This window comes from Salvelinus alpinus, chromosome 20 (assembly GCF_045679555.1).
Source record: "Salvelinus alpinus chromosome 20, SLU_Salpinus.1, whole genome shotgun sequence".
NCBI lineage: Eukaryota > Metazoa > Chordata > Actinopteri > Salmoniformes > Salmonidae > Salvelinus > Salvelinus alpinus.
The window spans coordinates 34,086,782-34,109,371 of NC_092105.1; the positions used below are offsets into that span (position 1 = coordinate 34,086,782).

The following is a 22,590-nucleotide window of genomic DNA, read 5'->3' on the forward strand; positions in this document are numbered from 1 at the left end:
CCCAGATAGTAATTTCTCTACTCCTTTCACAGATGGCGACTCTTGGATGGATCCACACACACACACAGAGGCCTGGTCGCTGGGCTGGGCTCCGTGGCAGCGTGAGAGAGCCGAGCAAAACGCAGAAACACACTGGGCTGACTGGTTGTTCCTTAATCCAGTGTGCTCTCTCTCTCTAATGCAGAGGGACACTAATGAAGAGAGCAAGTGCCAAGCAAACATGACTCCTACTCCAAATCAACCCCAATCCTGCTAAAGCCATGAAACCCTCCTCTCTGTTTGACCCCATCCCCTCTGTCCCCTCTACCCATCACCCCTCAACCATTTCACCCCTCTAAATTGAGCCTCTACCCCTCCAATCCTTCCATTTCTCCATCCTTCTGTACCCTCTACCCCTCCAACTGAGCCTCCACTCCTCCATCTCTCCATCCCTCCTTACCGCCCCTCCATCCACAAAGTACTGTAGACTGAGGATGGAAGTTGTTCTTCTCATGGCATAATTCAATATTCTTCCAAACTGTTCTCTCTTCTTTTTTTTTCAATTGCGACCAGGGAACATCATGAGTTCATTGCATTAAAGAAAAAGTTTCCTTTTAAACACAAATCAAGGCAAATTACAGAGATGCAGAACTATGAAAGAATTATACTACATGAAATATTCAGCTAAAGCCTTAATGAGGGCTGGTTCTCCTGGGGCTACAGGCAGACCAGGGGGGAAGTGTATGTGTGTGTGTTTTGCTGTATGAGTCTGTGTGTGTGTTGGGGCTGCCTGGGACAGTATGTTGCCACCGGAGACACCATTAACACACAGATAAATATGTAATGACGGAAAATACAGTTTTCTGTTGGTTTTCTGCATGACTTCATCTTTCCTGTTAATCAGTGTGTTTTTTTCTTCTTTCTCTCTCCTGTGTCACCAGACCTGGGGAGTGAATGAGTCACTCTCTCTCTCTCTGTGTGTGTGTGTGTGTGTGTGTGTGTGTGTGTGTGTGTGTGTGTGTGTGTGTGTGTGTGTGTGTGTGTGTGTGTGTGTGTGTGTGTGTGTGTGTGTGTGTGTGTGTGTGTGTGTGTGTGTGTGTGTGTGTGTGTGTGTGTGTGTGTGTGTGTGTGTGTGTGTGTCTGTGTCTGTCTGTGTCTGTCTGTGTGTGTGTGTGTTTCTAAGTGTTTCTGTCTCTGTGTGTGTGAGGGTGGGCTGGCATATGACCTTTTTGCGTGTTCAAGTGTGTGTGTGTGGCAATCATTCCACTTATCAGTAATTAAACCATTAAGCTGGCTGTGGTTTACTGAGCTAAGAGCTGAACTCAGCTGCTCAAACTGACAATTAGCCCATCAGAGGAACCAATAGGTTTATAAAAGTGTTTGCACGTGTAGCCTACTAATGAAACGACATAAAGAGAGGGGCAGCAGAGAGAACAATCTGTGTCTGTGTCTGTCTGTAGAAAGAAGCTTGTTGCCAGCTCCCTTTCTAGTCCAGCGCTCTTGTGGTCTCAATCCACGGTGCAGTCAGCACAGGGGTCCAGGCCACAGTACCCACTACCCACACGCACACAGCAGAATTACATTTAGCAATAACAATAGAGAAATTATTCATAAGAGCAGGGCCTGCCAAATTAGCAGAGGGATGCACTTACTGCTCGACACATGGAGGCATAAACAGAGCAGCAGATACTGTGCTGCTGGAGAGGAGAGCCAGATAGCCAGCCCAGCGTCATAAGGGCAGGGTCAGTCATGGAGAAATGTGATGCTGTCCCCACGGGTGTGAGAGAGGCTGAGTAGGTAGGGGAGCACAGGACACACACAGACGCACGCACACACGCACACACAATACACACACAATTCCACCTGTGGATCTAATGGACACGCAGTCACACATGGTGATATCCCACAGCCTCACATACAGTACTTGTCACATGATACTGTAGATATACAAAAAGCGCAGTCGTTGATTCATAATTCATTATGAGTCGTTTTGTTTCGGTCAGTGGTGGTGTGGGGTCGGCGGGTTGGCCGATTGTTCAGATAAAACCATACAAAAAGCACTTCCAACAGCACATACAGTATAGCATATAGCACTTCCAACAGCACATACACTATAGCATATAGCACTTCCAACAGCACATACAGTACAGCATAAAGCACTTCCAACAGCACATCAGTATAGCATAAAGCACTTCCAACAGCACATACAGTACAGCATAAAGCACTTCCAACAGCACATCAGTATAGCATAAAGCACTTCCAACAGCACATACAGTACAGCATAAAGCACTTCCAACAGCACATACAGTATAGCATAAAGCACTTCCAACAGCACATACAGTACAGCATAAAGCACTTCCAACAGCACATACAGTATAGCATAAAGCACTTCCAACAGCACATACAGTACAGCATAAAGCACTTCCAACAGCACATACAGTATAGCATATAGCACTTCCAACAGCACATACAGTACAGCATAAAGCACTTCCAACAGCACATACAGTACAGCATAAAGCACTTCCAACAGCACATACAGTATAGCATAAAGCACTTCCAACAGCACATACACTATAGCATAAAGCACTTCCAACAGCACATACAGTACAGCGTAAAGCACTTCCAACAGCACATACAGTACAGCATAAAGCACTTCCGACAGCACATACAGTATAGCATAAAGCACTTCCAACAGCACATACAGTACAGCATATAGCACTTCCAACAGCACATACAGTACAGCATCACATACACTATAGCATAAAGCACTTCCAACAGCACATACAGTACAGCGTAAAGCACTTCCAACAGCACATACAGTACAGCATAAAGCACTTCCGACAGCACATACAGTATAGCATAAAGCACTTCCAACAGCACATACAGTACAGCATATAGCACTTCCAACAGCACATACAGTACAGCATAAAGCACTTCCAACAGCACATACAGTACAGCATAAAGCACTTCCAACAGCACATACAGTACAGCATAAAGCACTTCCAACAGCACATACAGTATAGCATATAGCACTTCCAACAGCACATACAGTATAGCATAAAGCACTTCCAACAGCACATACAGTATAGCAAATAGCACTTCCAACAGCACATACAGTATAGCGTAAAGCACTTCCAACAGCACATACAGTATAGCATAAAGCACTTCCAACAGCACATACAGTATAGCATATAGCACTTCCAACAGCACATACAGTATAGCGTAAAGCACTTCCAACAGCACATACAGTACAGCATAAAGCACTTCCAACAGCACATACAGTATAGCATAAAGCACTTCCAACAGCACATACAGTATAGCATAAAGCACTTCCAACAGCATATAGCACTTCCAACAGCACATACAGTATAGCAAATAGCACTTCCAACAGCACATACAGTATAGCATAAAGCACTTCCAACAGCACATACAGTAGAGCATAAAACACTTCCAACAGCACATACAGTACAGCATAAAGCACTTCCAACAGCACATACAGTACAGCATATAGCACTTCCAACAGCACATACAGTATAGCATAAAGCACTTCCAACAGCACATACAGTACAGCATATAGCACTTCCAACAGCACATACAGTATAGCATAAAGCACTTCCAACAACACATACAGTAGAGCATAAAACACTTCCAACAGCACATACAGTATAGCATAAAGCACTTCCAACAGCACATACAGTACAGCATAAAGCACTTCCAACAGCACATACAGTACAGCATATAGCACTTCCAACAGCACATACAGTATAGCATAAAGCACTTCCAACAGCACATACAGTACAGCATATAGCACTTCCAACAGCACATACAGTATAGCATAAATCACTTCCAACAGCACATACAGTACAGCATAAAGCACTTCCAACAGCACATACAGTACAGCATATAGCACTTCCAACAGCACATACAGTATAGCATAAAGCACTTCCAACAGCACATACAGTACAGCATAAAGCACTTCCAACAGCACATACAGTATAGCATAAAGCACTTCTAACACTTCTGTTGGAGCTAGGAACACAAGCATTTCATTTCACCCGCAATAACATCTGCTAAATATGTGTATGAGACCAACATTTTATTTTATTTTATTTAACAGCACATACAGTTGTGTGTCTAGTGTACAGTATATGTGTGAGAGTGACTGAGTTGAGTAGCAGCTGGAACACATGTGTGGTCTGGCTGTGGTGACTTGCATGGTGGCGTGTGTGTGTGTGTGTGTGTCTGTCTGTGTGTGTATGTGGTGGGTAGATGTGCTGCATGGAGTTTGATCTGAGTTTAGGGAGGGGCTTTCCTCTCCTGACTGTGTCAACTTGGACAACAAAAAGAGGAGAGGGACACACACGCACCGAAACAAATACAGTCTGACACTTTCGCCCTCCTTGGCCTACCCATAAATTGTCCCACCCTCTCCAAGATCCTCCTTCCTTATCATCTATCACTCTCCTTCTTCGATCTATCCCTTCATTATACTTCTTCTCCTCCTGTTGTGGCCCATCTCAGTACCTCCTTCCTTCCCTGTCCTCTCTAATATGAACAACTTGTTGAGTATTTTTTGTCTCCTCTCTGGTCTGGTCTGTGTGTTTGAGGAGCTAGCTGAGGAATATGTTAATGGTGGCACAGTGGTAACAACCACTTCCTTTCTATGATGAGCCGTTAACAAAGATAGTGGATGAATGAAGATAGTTCACTCCGGCAGTTTAGCTTTGAAAGAAAATTGTCAGTTCTACTTAACTTGGTGTGTCTCCCATAGACACCAATGCAACAGCAGCTGCGTCTGGTCTACTTAGTTCAGTGTTTCCCAACTCCGTTTCTGGAGTACCCCGACAGCACACATTGTTGTTGTAGCCCCGGACAAAAACACAAGATTCATCTGCATGATGAATCATCAACGCTCAGGGTGGGGACAGACAGCCCATCTCATCATGGTAACTTTTTGTCTTCTAAATCCCCGAGCTGGCAAGGTACAAATCTGTCGTTCTGCCCCTGAACAGGCAGTTAACCCACTGTTCCTAGGCCGTCATTGAAAATAAGAATGTGTTCTTAACTGACTTGCCTAGTTAAATAAAGGTAAAATAAAAATACATTTAACCAAGAGAGCATATAGTTAGCTACATCTTTGGACTTTTATGGTTTTCTATTGTGCGTAATGTGCAGTAGCCTATATTATACAGTACCAGTCAAAGGTTTGGACACACCTACTCATTCAAGGGTTTTTCTTTATTTTTACTATTTTCTACATTGTAGAATAATAGTGGCCATCCAAACTATGAAGTAACACATATGGAATCATGTAGTAACCAAAATAAGTTTTAAACAAAACCAAATATAGTTTAGATTCTTCAAAGTAGCCCCCCTTTGCCTTGATGACAGCTTTGCACACTCTTGGCATTCTCTCAACCAACTTCTCCTGGAATGCTTTTCCAACAGTCTTGAAGGAGGTCCCACATATGCTGAGCACTTGTTGGCTGGTTTTCCTTCCCTCTGCGGTCCAACTCACCCCGAACCATTTCAATTGGGTTGAGGTCGGGTGATTGTGGAGGCCAGGTCATCTGATGCAGCACTCCATCACTCTCCTTCTTGATCAAATAGCAGGCTGGAGGTGAGTGGGTCATTATCCTGTTGAATGATAGTCCCACTAAGCGCAAACCGGATGGGATGGCGTATCGCTGCATAATGCTGTGGTAGACATGCTGGTTAAGTGTGTCTTGGATTCTAAATAAATCACAGACAGTGTTACCAGCAAAACACCCCCACACCATCACACCTCCTCCTCCATGCTTCACGGTGGGAACCACACATGCGGAGATCATCCGTTCACCTACTCTGTGTCTCACAAAGACACGGCGGTTGGAACCAAATATTGCACATTTGGACTCATCAGAACAAAGGACAGATTTCCACTGGTCTAATGTCCATTGCTCGTGTGTCTTGGCCCAAGCAAGTCTCTTCTTATTATTGGTGTCCTTTAGTAGTGGTTTCTTTGCAGCAATTTGACCATGAAGGCCTGATTCACGCAGTCTGCTCTGAACAGTTGATGTTGAGATGTGTCTGTTACTTGAACTCTGTGAAGCATTTATTTGGGCTGCAATATCTGAGGCTGGTAACTCGAATGAACTAATTCTCTGCAGCAGAGGTAACTCTGGGTCTTCCTTTCCTGTGGCGGTCCTCATGAGAGCCGCTTTCATCATATCTCTTGATGGTTTTTGCGACTGCACTGTTCCGCCTTAACTGACATGTCTTAAAGTAATGATGGACTGTCATTTCTCTTTACTTATTTGAGCTGTTCTTGCCATAATATGGACTTGGTCTTAACAAATAGGGCTATCTTCTGTATACCACCCCTACGTTGTCACAACACAACTGATTAGCTCAAATGCATTAAGAAGGAAAGAAAGGCACACCTGTTAAATGAAATGCATTCAAGGTGACTACCTCATGAAGCTGGTTGAGAGAATGCCAAGAGCGTGCAAAGCTGTAAACAAGGCAAAGGGTGGCTACTTTGAAGAATCTCAAATATAAAATATATTTTTATTTGGTTGCAATATGATTCCATATGTGTTATTTCATAGTTTTGATGTCTTCACTATTGTTCTACAATGTAGAAAATTGTAAAAATAGAGAAAAACCTTGAATGAGTAGGTGGGTCCAAACTTTTGACTGTTATTGTAGGTCTATTTCTATGCTTTGTAAGGCTTTTTAATGACACTTCCGGTTTTGGCTGGAAATATCGTGTTACCCGGGAGAAAAGTGATGTATTCTGGGGATGGAACATTTGTAAAATACCGGGAAAATATTCAACCGTAGTGTGCGCACGCATGACTTCAGTTTAAATGAATAATTGCATGTGTATCTTCAGTGTATTTGGTGCAATAATAACCCTGGCTGGAGAAAGTCAATTTAATCAGCAGAGCTTGACTACTGTACATCTGTGTAGGATGCTACATGCTTACATTTGTCTCTCTGTGTGTGTGTGTGTGTGTGTGTGTGTGTGTGTGTGTGTGTGTGTGTGTGTGTGTGTGTGTGTGTGTGTGTGTGTGTGTGTGTGTGTGTGTGTGTGTGTGTGTGTGTGTGTGTGTGTGTGTGTGTGTGTGTGAAAAGGTTGTAGGGGGCCAGTCCCGAAGACTCATTCAATGTGTGAGAAGGTTGATATCAAACTAAAGGAAAGTGATATTCTTGCCATTATCCATTCAAGTCTGCAATGACCATCCCTATGAGTGCAGAGTTTTGATCCAGCATAGCAGTAAGTTTTTTTTATTTGTATAATATTTTATTTTAGCAGCAATGATATTACAATTCAGACATATCAGACAACATCAAATAATGATGGATACCAAAAACATCACACACCTAAGGAGCCATGTTACCCTCGAGCATACGGAGCCCATGTCCATGCGCGCGGACCATAGCACTAAGGTTAGGACTCATGTTAGGGAAATCTGATGCTAGATCAGCTGGTCTCTCTCACCTGTGGTTCTTGGGGCAGGTGTAGTACAGTATGCAGCCTCTCACTGTGGTGGTGCCTGGATTCCTCTTCATACACCAGGTCTCTGTCTGTCTGGAGCAGGGTCAGGAACCTCCGGATGGTACACAGGTTCTCCCACAGAGTACGGTTCTCTGGGCTAGGGTTCTCCTTCCACCGCAGCAACTCACACAGCCAGCCCTAAGAGAGGTAGATGGGAGCAGAGACAGGAGAAGGGAGGGAGGAAGGGAGGGGAGGGAGAGAGAAAGAGATGGGGAGTGGGGGGGAGAAGATTTGATTATCTATGCTAGACTAGGCCAGTCTTTGACACCAGCTGTTGTGTGCATCCAGCCTCCACCAGCATGCAGTGTTAATAACCTGATCAGTTCTCATCCTCCCTCTCACCCCCAATCCCCCTCTCCCTCAGCATCCCCCTCTCCCTCAGCATCCCTCTCTCCTCTCCTCTCTGGGCCAGCTGCAGCAGATGGGTGCAGTGAGCCATGACCCCCAGCCCAATTCTGCCCAGCCACCCCCGGACCCCTGAACCTGGGAGACACAGCTTGATCACCACACACACACACACACACACACACACACACACACACACACACACACACACACACACACACACACACACACACACACACACACACACACACACACACACACACACACACACACACACACACACACACACACACACACACAGGTAATATTCTCTCACAAACACGCACACGTAGACACGCACGCAAACAGTGTCCTCACTGTAGATATCCATTCCCACAGCACCATGTCTTCATGTGCTCTAAACAGTTTGTGTGTTTGTTGAAGGAGTCTGTGTGGGGGTGGGGGGGGGGGGTATCACATGTCTGAATCAGTTCTTCCCCAGGTTGGTATTTGGCTTATCTGTCTGGTATTGTTTATCTACTGCTGTGGAGACACACTGACTGTCTGATACAACAGCCTGGGGAAGAGGGTTATCAACCCCGCTCCATCTGGCCCCAGCCGCCACCCACATCACGGGGACAGGAGCAACTGCCCCTAACCACTGACACATATGTTTTCATTCCCTTAATGATTAAGGTTAGGATTTGGAGTTGGGCACAATAGGTTAGGATTGGGAGTTGGGTACAATAGGTTAGGATTGGGAGTTGGGTACAATAGGTTAGGATTGGGAGTTGGGCACAATAGGTTAGGATTGGGAGTTGGGTACAATAGATTAGGATTGGGAGTTGGGTACCATGGGTTAGGATTGGGAGTTGGGTACAATAGGTTAGGATTGGGAGTTGGGTACAATAGGTTAGGATTGGGAGTTGGGTACAATAGGTTAGGATTGGGAGTTGGGCACAATAGGTTAGGATTGAGAGTTGGGTACAATAGGTTAGGATTGGGAGTTGGGTACAATAGGTTAGGATTGGGAGTTGGGTACAATAGGTTAGGATTGGGAGTTGGGTACAATAGGTTAGGATTGGGAGTTGGGCACAATAGGTTAGGATTGGGAGTTGGGTACAATAGGTTAGGATTGGGAGTTGGGTACAATAGGTTAGGATTGGGAGTTGGGCACAATAGGTTAGGATTGAGAGTTGGGTACAATAGGTTAGGATTGGGAGTTGGGTACAATAGGTTAGGATTGGGAGTTGGGTACAATAGGTTAGGATTGGGAGTTGGGTACAATAGGTTAGGATTGGGAGTTGGGTACAATAGGTTAGGATTGGGAGTTGGGCACAATAGGTTAGGATTGGGAGTTGGGTACAATAGGTTAGGATTGGGAGTTGGGTACAATAGGTTAGGATTGGGAGTTGGGTACAATAGGTTAGGATTGGGAGTTGGGTACAATAGGTTAGGATTGGGAGTTGGGTACAATAGGTTAGGATTGGGAGTTGGGCACAATAGGTTAGGATTGGGAGTTGGGTACAATAGGTTAGGATTGGGAGTTGGGTACAATAGGTTAGGATTGGGAGTTGGGCACAATAGGTTAGGATTGAGAGTTGGGCACAATAGGTTAGGATTGAGAGTTGGGCACAATAGGTTAGGATTGGGAGTTGGGCACAATAGGTTAGGATTGGGAGTTGGGTACAATAGGTTAGGATTGGGAGTTGGGTACAATAGGTTAGGATTGGGAGTTGGGTACAATAGGTTAGGATTGGGAGTTGGGTACAATAGGTTAGGATTGGGAGTTGGGTACAATAGGTTAGGATTGGGAGTTGGGCACAATAGGTTAGGATTGGGAGCCGGGAACAATAGGTTAGGATTGGGAGTTGGGCACAATAGGTTAGGAAAGCTGTAGCAGGATAGGGACAATGTCATGGGTCATGGGTGAAACAGGCCTCTCACCTGGCTCTTGTTGGCAGCCACCTTGGCGAACAGCGCCTGAGACACCTTGGCCCTCTTCATCTCCTGCTGGATCTCATCATAGATACCTGACGTGATGTTGACCAGAGACTCCAGCTTCAGGGGCAGGTCTGGGTTGAAGCATGGCGGCTTGGGCTGAGGGAGGATGGGTAGGAGGGACCAGGGAGATGCGGTCCATAGAGAAAGAACCAGTTATTAAACCAGGAAGTTGTACCAGAGTTTGCCTGAATGGGTAACACTGCCAACTCTAGTTCACATGTTGTCCCTGCGCCAACGACCAAAGTTTAGGTTTCAAGTAAGAATGACAGGTAATCAGCTGACGATCAGTCAAAGTTTTTTCTTCTTTTAAACAGACATTATCCTCATAGACGTACATGTTCCGACATGGAGAATGTTTACAGATTAAAAGTCATTAAGCCATTCTCTCTCCTCTCCTTTGTAGTTTCTGTTTGAATGACTCTGTATTGAATCTCAGTATGTTTTCTTATAAGACTTTGAGGTTATCTTTGCAGGACCAGACTAGTAATCTGGCATTCCCAAGCGTAAACGATGGCAAGATAAATTTATACAGACATAATAATGATAGTACACAAATTCGTCCCAGAATGAGTGTTTGCCCTTTGCATCAGAGAGAGAATGTTATCTGTGATGTTTCTAAAAGGCTGTGTGGGGTTGGGAAGCACATCCAAATGAATTGTCCCTTTCTCTATAGCATGTTCATATGACAACAGGCTGTGTCTCTATTGTAAACAAGTGAAGAAAGATACAGAACTCTCTTTTTTAGTCAGTCCTCCATTTCCAAAATATACTGTATTTATCTACAACAGGAACTTCAAATTAGCAGTAGTCATGTATTGCAGAAAACCAAAAGACAGACATTTTCTTGGACTTTGGGACTATTTGATTTGTTCCACATTACCATGCAAACTAAATCAATCATAGCAAGTATTTGACATACTGTACACTAAAATTTGAGCCATGTCTGATCAAAAGGAATTCTGTGTGTGAGGTACATTCTGTGAACAAGCCAAAAAAGGGATTGTGGATGAATACACGGCTCACAGAGGCTCAAGTAGTACTGTATTGCGAGACATAAAAGTATTGTAGATGGGTGAACTGAGACATAAAAGTATTGTAGATGGGTGAACTGAGACATAAAAGTATTGTAGATGGGTGAACTGAGACATAAAAGTATTGTAGATGGGTGAACTGAGACATAAAAGTATTGTAGATGGGTGAACTGAGACATAAAAGTATTGTAGATGGGTGAACTGAGACATAAAAGTATTGTAGATGGGTGAACTGAGACATAAAAGTATTGTAGATGGGTGAACTGAGACATAAAAGTATTGTAGATGGGTGAACTGAGACATAAAAGTATTGTAGATGGGTGAACTGCTCACCGAGTTGGAGATTTTGGTCTTATTCTTCCAGATAGAAGCCCAGGCATCAGGAGTGAGCTGTTCGTCCAGACCTCTCTCCCACACCTTCTGCATGAGGTGGCATGGGACATGGTTAGTGATGGTCGGTCTAAACACGTCCTGTCAAACATTTAAATTGTTACCATCTCGTCATCTAACATCACACACACAAAACATAGAGACACAATCAATGAGATGTATTTATGTGCCTTTTCTCAACATATAGTTACATATGGTTAGATCGGTGTCTTTAGTACTATCCCCTTTCCCAGTCTATTTTTTTATCCCTGATTTGGTAGATCCCCTACTGTGAAAGACAAATCTTTTTTTTAATAATGTTATAAAAAAGAAAATGTAGCCCCTTTTTCTCCCCAATTTCGTGGTATCCAATTGGCAGTTACAGTCTTGTCTCATCGCTGCAACTCCCGTACGGACTCGGGAGAGGCGAAGGTCGAGAGCCGTGCGTCCTCCAAAACACAACCCAACCAAGTCGCACTGCTTCTTGACACAATGCCCATTTAACCCGGAAGCCAGACGCACCAATGTGTCGGAGGAAACACCGTATACCTGGCGACCGTGTCACCGTGCACTGCGCCCGGCTCGCCACAGGAGTCGCTAGTGCGCGATGGGACAAGGACATCCCTGCCGGCCAAACCCTCCCCTAACCCGAACGACGCTGGGCCAATTGTGCGCCACCCCATGGGTATCCCGGTTGCGGCCGGCTGCGACAAAGCCTGGACTCGAACCCAGAATCTCTAGTGGCACAGCTAGCACTGAGATGCAGAGCCTTAGACCACTGCATGGAAGACCAATACTAACAGCACAGACACCAACCAAACCAACCGCCAGACAGAAACTAAAACATACAGACAACATAAACCATCAACAAGGCACAAAGACAGACAAGACACACCACAGTCAACCAGACACACACAGGCCCTGCTGTAGAGGAGCTTGGTGGAGAATGTCTATGGTAGTTTTGGAGGGCGATGGGTGGTGGGCGGGGTACCTGTGAGAGGCGGGGGCCCCCGGGGCTGGAGCTAGGGGTAGGGGGCAGGCCGACAGGGGGATTCATGCTGCGCTCACGCTCCTCCTGGTAAATACGGTCTCTCTCCCCCTCAGGGAGGTTGAGGAAGTTCTGCATGGCTTTGAGGTTGACCAGCAGGGACTGAGAGGCAGAGCGAGGGTCCTCCTCCTTCCGCAGGATCTCCGACAGCAGGCCCTGGTGCACACACACACACACATGCACGCACGCCGCAAACGTATACATTTAGAATGAGTGGTTGCACACACACACACTGTACGCACTCGCTCGTACAACCATGTGCATGCATGCACACACAACACACACATGCACACTTCACCTGCCCTAAACCCTTCATGTGGGCTCCATATTGGCTCTAATGGGGCGTGACTGTGTGTGAATGCAGCAGGTGTGTGTACTGCTGGGAGGGCGGAGAAAGAGACTGAACTGGAGCGGGGAAACACAGCAAGCTGTGGCATCAGCTTACCTCACTCATAACACTCAGAGATGAAATTGAAACTGGCTGAAACCCCCGAGGAGAAACCAAATCATAGAAATATTACTGCTAACTTATCTCAAAGTCATCCCAATATTCCAAATCGTTTTGTAAAGCTTGAATGGGACATCAGCATTGACATTACATTATTCTATCCTCTCACCCTGTCTTCAGTCCTTTACCTCTGCTCTGCCCTGCCCTGCCCTATGTGTGGCTACATACTTGGTGGGTTTCCTGCCCTGTATTCTGTTGAAGGCCATCCATGTATGGTTACCTGTGTTCTGTTACCTATGTCATCTGTGTTCTATGGTTACCTGTGTTCTGTTACCCATGTCACCTGTGTTTTATGGTTATCTGTGTTCTGTTACCTATGTCACCTGTGTTCTATGGTTACCTGTGTTCTGTTACCTATGTCACCTGTGTTCTATGGTTACATGTGTTCTGTTACAGTATATCACCAGCATTCTATGGTTCCCTGTACTCTGTTAACTGTGTTCTGTTAGTCTGGTTACCTGTGTTCTGTTGAAGGCCACGCGAGCGAACACAGCCTGTGAGACGCTGGCTCTCTTCAGTTCGTCCCTGACGTGCTGGTAGATATCAGTGGAGACTTCCGCAGCAGATGGGTTGTTCCCGGGGTCCCCAAGGCCCCCTGCCTTGGAGGGCCGAGGGATGGGAGGGTGGTTGAGGAACTGCTGGTTGAGGGCCTGTGGGTGCTGGTGGGCTAGCAGGCGGTTAACAGCGAGCTGCTGGTTGATGAGGTGAGCCATGGCTAGCTGCTGTCGGACAAGCTGAGGGCTAAGCTGGGGGGAGAGAAGCCCGCCTGGGCCGAGGAGAGGCTGAAGGGAGGCTGGAGGGGGGACCTGGCCACGCAGAGGGGGGCTGTGGTGGAGCTGGCCGTGTGGCGAGGGGGGGTGTTGTTGTTGGGGTTGTTGTTGGGGGGGTTGGGAGGGGTTGTGGGGGTCTCCAGATCCACCCTTGAGGAGGGTACCTGCACCCCCTCCAAGGTGGCTGAGCTGGGCCAGGCTGGCCAGGTGGGGAGGGGGACGCTGGCCCATGACACAGAAGTCTGCCAGGCTGTCTCTCTCCACTGGGGAAGGGAAAGGAAGGAAGGAAGGAAGGAAGGAAGGAAGGAAGGAAGGAAGGAAGGAAGGAAGGAAGGAAGGAAGGAAGGAAGGAAGGAAGGAAGGAAGGAAGGAAGGAAGGAAGGAAGGAAGGAAGGAAGGAAGGAAGGAAGGAAGGAAGGAAGGAAGGAAGGAAGGAAGGAAGGAAGGAAGGAAGGAAGGAAGGAAGGAAGGAAGGAAGGAAGAGGGGGAGATGAGTGTGATGCTGGTCTAACATAGTGGGCCACATTCTAACTTCAATCATAGAAACAGTACAAACAGTGGATTCCTCACCTTTGATTTCTGAATGATCTCTTCCTGGCCACATCTTCTCCAGATAATCTCCTAGGAAACGAGAGAAATAGGGTGAGAGATGCAACACTTAACAACACACACACCTACTGTACACACATTCCTCTCCTCTACACCTATGTACACTCCTCGACTATGACTGACAGGACAGCCAGTCAGTGGGTGATCACCCATTACTCACTGTGTCCACATCTGGAGGCTAGTGAACGTACAGCGTGTGTTTTTCCCTGCCAGGCAGAGACCAGAACTAATAGTGGAGTGGCTGTGTAACCCAACACTGCATCAACTCACTCTGTCAGACAACCGCTGCCTCCCTCCACATCACTTTATTCTCCTCTGGTCTCTCTGTGACTCTGTGTTTGTGGTTTTGCTTTGATCTGTCCGGCAGGGTAATTATAGAGCTATGGGGGAGTGTGTGTGTGTGCGTGTGTGTATGTGTGTGTACGCATGTATGTGTGTGCGGGATGGGGGACAAGGGGGCTGGAGAGTAGGGGAGAAATTGTCCCATGCAGGCATTGTGTGCTGGATGTGTGGATGGAGAGACAAACAGACAGACAGGCTGAGGAGGGGTCAGTGGTCTGTGTGTGACTGTCTGTGAGGCAGTCCTGTGTTGTACTGTAGAACCCCCTGTGGTTGTGGTTACACTGGACAGATCAGCTGGTTCTAATAAAGAAGAGTCAGTGCTCCCTGTGTGAAGGAGATGCCAGTTAACAGGCGACATGGGCCCCCTACTTTAGAATTCCTTTATTATCTTCTCTTCCTCCCTCTTTCAGATGGCAGCCAGGGGTCAGCCCAGGACAGGACTGGGAATGGCCATTGGCCGCTAATAGGCTGTCGCTCAAATGGCTTGGCCAATCCAGTACATGGTAATCATTGGCTAAGGTATAGGCTAGAGAAGGACAGGAGACAGTTAGTAAAGTGGTTGTGAGATGGTCCGGGCCCCCAAGTGGTGCAATGGTCTAACACAGCATCACGGTGCTAGAGGTGTCACTACAGACAACCTGGTTCAAATCCAGACTGTTTCACAACCGGCTGTGATTGGGAGTCCCATAGGGTGCTGCACAATTGGCCCAGCGTCGTCTGAGTTTGGCCGGTGTAGGCCGTCATTGTAAATAAGAATTTGTTCTTAACTGACTTGCCTAGATAAATAAAATAAAAAGGTGGTTGGAGGAAATGGTGTGCAGGAGAGAATTGGTCCATGCTAGTTGGGAGTTCCCAGAGGTCACAACTCTCACCTTTGATTTTCTTGTACTTCTTGTACCAGCGTCCAAATTCCTGGCATTTGGCAGTGGAGACATTGGCATAGTAGGAGCTGTTTACTATTGAGGAAATCATACTCTGTAGGGAGAGAGATGTTTAATTAATTGGTGATCAATTTGAATGCTTGCTCACTTGCACACACAAACACACACATACACATACACAAACGATCATTGAAAAAGATATCCATATATCACCAGGGGAAGCCACCCATTGAAATCTAGCCCATCGCCATAGCAGCCACACACACATGGATGCAATTGATGCAGGGATCAACACCCACACATTGAGCTCCCATTAAACACAGCATGCACAGATACATAAATAACACACATACATAAAGTCATTTGGGGAATGTTAGGTTTCTACATTGTGTAAAAAGCATTGTCTCCTATTGAGATGAATTACATAGAAAATTGTACACTGTCTTTTTAAGAGTGTCAGCGAGGTTCTGAGAGATGGCGTGTGAATCTGTCATTCATTCATTGCTATGATGATTGATCTTCTGAAGGAGCTATGCCTTTTCCATTCCTTCTGTGCCCCCTAATGTTCGGATATACTGGTAAAGTTACCAGGTTGTTAACTAGCTAGCTAATGAGGTAACATGATTTAAAGTGTTAATGGCCTGCGTCATGGTATATGAATATAAAATGCGGCCCGCCAATGGTGATGCATAAAGCTGCAGCGTCAATGCGCAATAGAAGGGAAAAAAGTAGTGCAGGTAATGGGTCACAACTTTTGAACAATAGGTTCTCTTAGTGATGGTAACATGACTTATGAGGTAACATATGAGGTACCGCGAAACCTAATCATTACGACAATTACTATATGGCAGATTTGTTTCTACGCACAGCAATACACTGAGTGTACAAAACATTAGGAACACCAGCTCTTTCCATGACATAGACTGACCAGGTGAACCCAGGTGAACGCGATGATCCCTTATTGATGCCACTTGTTAAATCCACTTCAATCAGTGTAGATGAAGGGGAGGAGACAGGTTACGGAACTATTTTTAAGCCTTGAGACAATTGAGACATGGATTGTGTGTGTGTGCCATTCAGAGGGTGAATGGGCAAGACAAAAGATTTAAGTGCCTTTCAACGGGTATGGTAGTAGGTACCAGGTGTATCGGTTTGAGTGTGTCCTCAACAGCACACACACACGGTCAAACCGTCTCCCGGGTGGCGCAGTGGTCTAGGGCACTGCATCGCAGTGCTAGCTGCGCCACCAGAGTCTCTGGGTTCGCGCCCAGGCTGGGCTGGGTTCGCGCCCAGGCTCTGTCGCAGCCGGCCGCAACCGGGAGATCCGTGGGGCGACGCACAATTGGCATAGCGTCGTCCGGGTTAGGGAGGGTTTGGCCGGTAGGGAAGGTTTGGCCGGTAGGGATATCCTTGTCTCAGTATGTAAAAATGTAATAAAAATGTATGCACTCTACTGTAAGTCGCTCTGGATAAGAGCGTCTGCTCTTGGCCGGTAGGGATATCCTTGTCTCAGTATGTAAAAAAAAATAAAAAATGTCATAAAATGTATGCATTCTACTGTAAGTCGCTCTGGATAAGAGCGTCTGCTAAATGACTGAAATGTAAATGTAATGTGTCAAGAACTGCAACGCTGCTGGATTTTTTACCCTCAACAGTTTCCTGTGTGTATCAAGAATGGTCCACCACCCAAAGGACATCCAGCCAACTTGACACAACTGTGGGAAGCATTGGAGTCAACATGGGCCAGCATCCCTGTGGAATGCTTTCGACACCTTGTAGAGTCCATGCCCTGATGAATTGAGGGGGTGCAACTCAATATTAAGAAGGTGTTCCTAATGTTTTGTGCAGTGTATATTTAGGAGCATATGCGACCACAATGGTCACATTTTAAAGCACTGATTGTGAGAGAATTGAGCAGATCAGGGTAGTATTGGAGTGTTATGGAGGTTTGATAGGGGTGCAGTATCACCTGTGAGAGGGGGCACTCCTTGGCCAGTGTGCTTTGGTTCATCTCCTTGAGAAGCTCCTTGAGGGCGTTCCTCACCGTGGCGTGGTTCCACTGCTCTGACGGAAGGTCCTCCAGCTTGGCAAAGCTGTAGAACCATAAAAAGAATCAGTCACTTCCTATTTCCTGTCCTGGAGCTGGTTGCACGTAGCCTGGCTAATCTATACTGAATGCTGTTTTCAGTCTGGTTTAACAAGGTTAGGTTGCACCAGCCTTGTGTAAGTTCATCACTGCATCATAGTGACTGAATTCTTGAAGTCAGAACTATTTAGTCAACAACTAGGGAATTGGTCTGCACTGTCCTATCCAGATATTGTACTATCCCACAAACCACCTATATATTGACCTAAACTCAGATCAGTCGCTAAGGGCAATACCAAAGATTTTTATAACTAACCCAAGATAGACCACAGCCTGTTGTTTCCAATGGGAGCAAATTAATCATAGTGGGCAGATCCAAGCACGAGCTAGCGAGATCCTATTGGCATGTTCTAGCATGTTAGAGAACATCTTCTCTGTGAAGTGAGAGTGTGCAAGAACTAAATTAGCTCTTGCACTCCTTCTAAACAACGCCATTTAAAAAATGGCGCCAAGTTTTGGGGAACAGAAGACTATATTGAGATCAAATGTTTCTTTGATGAGAATTTTTGCAAAATGTTGGCCAAAATCCATCTTCTCCCACTGCCAGCCACTGGGCTTCCTCTCTCACCATGGCAATACTATACATGTCAGGCAATACCATCATCACGGAGACGGATGTAAACAAAGCTGGATGGTATGCGACAACACAATAAGGACCACAATCCAATTATCTGGAGTCTATCCATCTCTGTTTATCTGGCTATCAGGGCCATGTTCACTGATTCTTTGGAAAAGTGCAAGTTACTGACATGAAAGCCCTCTTGGAGAAAAATGCAGATAATAAATCAATCTCTGATGCTGGGATCTGGGCTAGCTGGCTCCTTGGATCGTTCCCAATTTAGATTTTAAACCTAATGCTCCACAACAGTAAACTGTTGAACTACAGAGGCCTATAGTAACAATTTTGAAAATGCCAAGATGACATCAGTCACCCAAAGAACTCTGTCTGATTTAATAACATTGAAATACTCCAACTTTATTCCAACAGTTGGAATGTTGTAGTATCTCCAAAATCAATCTAAACAGTGGAAATACAAAGCCTTTCAATAAATTCTGTCACTGTAAGTTTATAGGCTGTGTAGCTAAAGCTATATTTGCCCTCCACATTTTCCTCCTCACTCCTCAACAGCACACACACACACACACACACACACACACACACACACACACACACACACACACACACACACACACACACACACACACACACACACACACACACACACACACACACACACACACACACACACACACACACACACACCTCTGTAGCTGAATGCGGAGGGTGACCATGTGATAGACGTCCAGCAACATATCAGCCACCGTGGCTTCAGGAGCATCTGATAGGAAGTGGATGGGCAGAGGGTTCCAACGACCCACCTTGATGATGCCTGAGAGAGAGAGCGAGAGACAGCGAGAGAGAGCGAGAGAGAGCGAGAGAAAGAGAGAGACCGAGAGAGAGAGAGAGAGAGAGAGAGAGAGAGAGAGAGAGAGAGAGAGAGAGAGAGAGAGAGAGAGAGAGAGATGATTAGTGAGACACAAATAATATCAGCTCCCCCCGCTCAAAAACACACACAGTAATAGGGAGAGGTAAACTTAATTAACCCCCAACATCATTATATTGTTCCATGACATCATCACCACAGTACTTAACCCCTGGTAACACTGCCCAGAATAAAACCTCCATGAAATAGAGAGGATCAGAGAACATGTGCGCGTGTGTGTGTATGCGTGTGTGCGTGGGCAGTATGCTACTACAGAAAATATGGCTTTGCAGGGAGAACAAAGTGTTTGCAGTTCGGGGGTTGCTAACAAAGTGCCAGTTGGCACATGACTCCCTATCTGTCTGTCTGTCTGAGTGTGTGAACATGTGGGTTTGCTGTCTGTGTTTGTGTTTACGTGCCCATGGATATCTGTCCAGGTGTGTGTGTGTATGTTTGTGTGTGTGAAGGTCTCTCTCTCCCAGCGGACCAGTTCCTTTGAGGCTGCAAAGCAGATAGAGCCTTATCTATTAGAACCTTATCAACTATGGAAGAGACACCCAATGAGCTAGCCCCATTAACCACACACAGACACACACCGGGCAGAAGACGTCAACACAGCAGACAGACAAGACAAGACAGTGTATAGAAGGCTGGGGCTACACGTCAACCCACTCAGTAATAACTGCAATAAAACAGGTCAATGGTTGTTTGATCAACCTAAATTGAATGCTGTAAAAGTGGCCCTCATTGTATGAGGGAGAGGTGGGATGGGTTGGGCTAGCAGGGTAATACGAGGTAACTATTCTATAGAACAGGTTTGTCAGGGTTGGGAGAGATCCCCCAACCCCTGCTGCCACTAATTGAGTGGTGCAGGCTTTTGTTACAGCCCAGCCTTAAAACATTAAAAACTGCTGTATAATTCACCACTATATTGCCTCAGAGACAAAGAGTGTCTAATGTTGCTCATGGCTGTCATTAGTCACATTGAGAGTTGGAGCAGAGAATAAAGAGATACATTATGTCTGTATTTCTAATGCGTTTTCCTCTCCTCACTTACCACTACACTACTCACTACAGTTCCCTGCAGTTTGTGGGTGTTCTTTAGCTTTGTATGAAAGCCTTGCAAATAAATGTCCATCTACAACCCACGCCGATGATCTACAAACAGAACTAATGAGTGTGGAAAAAGGAGAAGGGGAATAACTGTGTAAGATGTGGACCTCTTAGGTATAAATAACAGAACAATAATACTGTAAACATAAACACACACAGGGCCTTCCATTGAGACTCTTGCTGACTGGAGCTGTGAAAACTAAACAATGCTAATCGCATTACTATCCTCTAAATCAGAGCCAGACGGGGCCTGATAGATCTCTCTCTCTCTCTCTCTCTCACACACACACACACGCACACACACACACACACACACACACACACACACACACACACATACACACATACACACACATACACACACATACACACACACACATGGGTGCACACAACACAATCTAATAGTCAAACAGCTTCAGTGTCGTGCATCCAAAGAAGCAGTACTGTATTGCTTAAAAAAAACACAGACGTGGTGGAGACAATGGGACATTGCCCAACCATAACACTGCAAACCACATTTACTTCCTATTCTTTCAACAATAGGTGTTAGTCTCAGTTGTGCCCTGTACTAAAGATGGGTTAAGTGATCCAATCCTTCAGTCCCAGAGAGGAAGGCAAGGAACTCTGCTGTTTCTTCCACTACTAACTGTGTATCTGTGGATAGATATTTTGCCCAGATACTGAATTAGAGAGGAAAAGCTATGGAGACAGATGAAGACAATTTGTGTTGAACTGCCCTCCTTCATCCCCCTCCTCTCAGATCATTTTCCCTCTTCTCTCTCTGAGTGCTTTCTGTTTATGTAGCTCGGTTAGCTTTGATTTGGGAGAGCTGATCTGTTTCCCTCATTGTGTGTCACATTGTGCAGTGGAGGGTATAGGCCGGCTGGCTAGGGGGCCTGAGGACAGTGGAGGGTATAGGCCGGCTGGCTAGGGGGCCGGAGGACAGTGGAGGGTATAGGCTGGCTGGCTAGGGGCCTGAGGACAGTGGAGGGTATAGGCTGGCTGGCTAGGGGCCTGAGGACAGTGGAGGGTATAGGCCGGCTGGCTAGGGGGCCTGAGGACAGTGGAGGGTATAGGCCGGCTGGCTAGGGGCCTGAGGACAGTGGAGGGTATAGGCCGGCTGGCTAGGGGCCTGAGGACAGTGGAGGGTATAGGCCGGCTGGCTAGGGGGCCTGAGGACAGTGGAGGGTATAGGCCGGCTGGCTAGGGGCCTGAGGACAGTGGAGGGTATAGGCCGGCTGGCTAGGGGCCTGAGGACAGTGGAGGGTATAGGCCGGCTGGCTAGGGGACCTGAGGACAGTGGAGGGTATAGGCCGGCTGGCTAGGGGGCCTGAGGACAGTGGAGGGTATAGGCCGGCTAGCTAGGGGGCCTGGGGACAGTGGAGGGTATAGGCCGGCTAGTTAGGGGGCCTGAGGACAGTGGAGGGTATAGGCCGGCTGGCTATGGGGCCTGAGGACAGTGGAGGGTATAGGCCGGCTAGCTAGGGGGCCTGGGGACAGTGGAGGGTATAGGCCGGCTAGCTAGGGGGCCTGGGGACAGTGGAGGGTATAGGCTGGCTAGGGGCTAGGGGGCCTGAGGACAGTGGAGGGTATAGGCCGGCTGGCTAGGGGGCCTGAGGACAGTGGAGGGTATAGGCCGGCTGGCTAGGTGGGCCTGAGGACAGTGGAGGCTATCGGCCGGCTGGCTAGGGGGCCTGAGGACAGTGGAGGGTATAGGCCGGCTGGCTAGGGGGCCTGAGGACAGTGGAGGGTATAGGCCGGCTGGCTATGGGGCCTGAGGACAGTGGAGGGTATAGGCCGGCTAGTTAGGGGGCCTGAGGACAGTGGAGGGTATAGGCCGGCTAGTTAGGGGGCCTGAGGACAGTGGAGGGTATATGCTGGCTGGCTAGGGGGCCTGGGGACAGTGGAGGGTATATGCTGGCTGGCTAGGGGGCCTGAGGACAGTGGAGGGTATATGCTGGCTGGCTAGGGGGCCTGGGGACAGTGGAGGGTATATGCTGGCTGGCTAGGGGGCCTGAGGACAGTGGAGGGTATAGGCCGGCTAGCTAGGGGGCCTGGGAACAGTGGAGGGTATAGGCTGGCTGGCTAGGGGCTAGGGGTCCTGGGGACAGTGGAGGGCTCAAGGTTGGCTGGCTAGGGGCTAGGGGCCGTGGGGACAGTGGAGGGTATATGCTGGCTAGCTAGTGGGCCTGAGGACAGTGGAGGGCATCTGCTGGCTGGCTAGGGGCCCTGGGGACATTGGAGGGTATATGCTGGCTGGCTAGGGGGCCTGGGGACAGTGGAGGGTATAGGCTGGCTGGCTAGGGGCCCTGGGGACATTGGAGGGTATAGGCTGGCTGGCTAGGGGCCCTGGGGACATTGGAGGGTATAGGCTGGCTGGTTAGGGGCCCTGGGGACATTGGAGGGTATAGGCTGGCTGGCTAGGGGCCCTGGGGACAT

At 47.2% G+C, this 22,590-nt stretch overlaps 1 protein-coding gene across 6 annotated transcripts in view; it reads right to left on the reverse strand.

Annotated features, from left to right (window-relative positions):
* Positions 1 to 22,590, reverse strand: part of LOC139546706 (DNA-binding protein SATB2-like) — a 65,038-nt gene that overhangs the window by 11,135 nt on the left and 31,313 nt on the right. For 3 of the 6 annotated variants that reach the window (XM_071355415.1, XM_071355416.1, XM_071355414.1), the window contains 9 exons: positions 18,819 to 18,945; positions 17,378 to 17,501; positions 15,400 to 15,502; positions 14,147 to 14,197; positions 13,265 to 13,839; positions 12,242 to 12,454; positions 11,215 to 11,352; positions 9,794 to 9,946; positions 7,466 to 7,660 (listed from right to left, as the gene is read on the reverse strand). In XM_071355415.1, coding sequence (XP_071211516.1) covers positions 7,466 to 7,660; positions 9,794 to 9,946; positions 11,215 to 11,352; positions 12,242 to 12,454; positions 13,265 to 13,839; positions 14,147 to 14,197; positions 15,400 to 15,502; positions 17,378 to 17,501; positions 18,819 to 18,945 — 1,679 coding nt within the window. The remainder of the gene's footprint in view (positions 1 to 7,465; positions 7,661 to 9,793; positions 9,947 to 11,214; positions 11,353 to 12,241; positions 12,455 to 13,264; positions 13,840 to 14,146; positions 14,198 to 15,399; positions 15,503 to 17,377; positions 17,502 to 18,818; positions 18,946 to 22,590) is intronic. The other 3 variants (XM_071355419.1, XM_071355417.1, XM_071355420.1) reach the window with 2 other exon arrangements.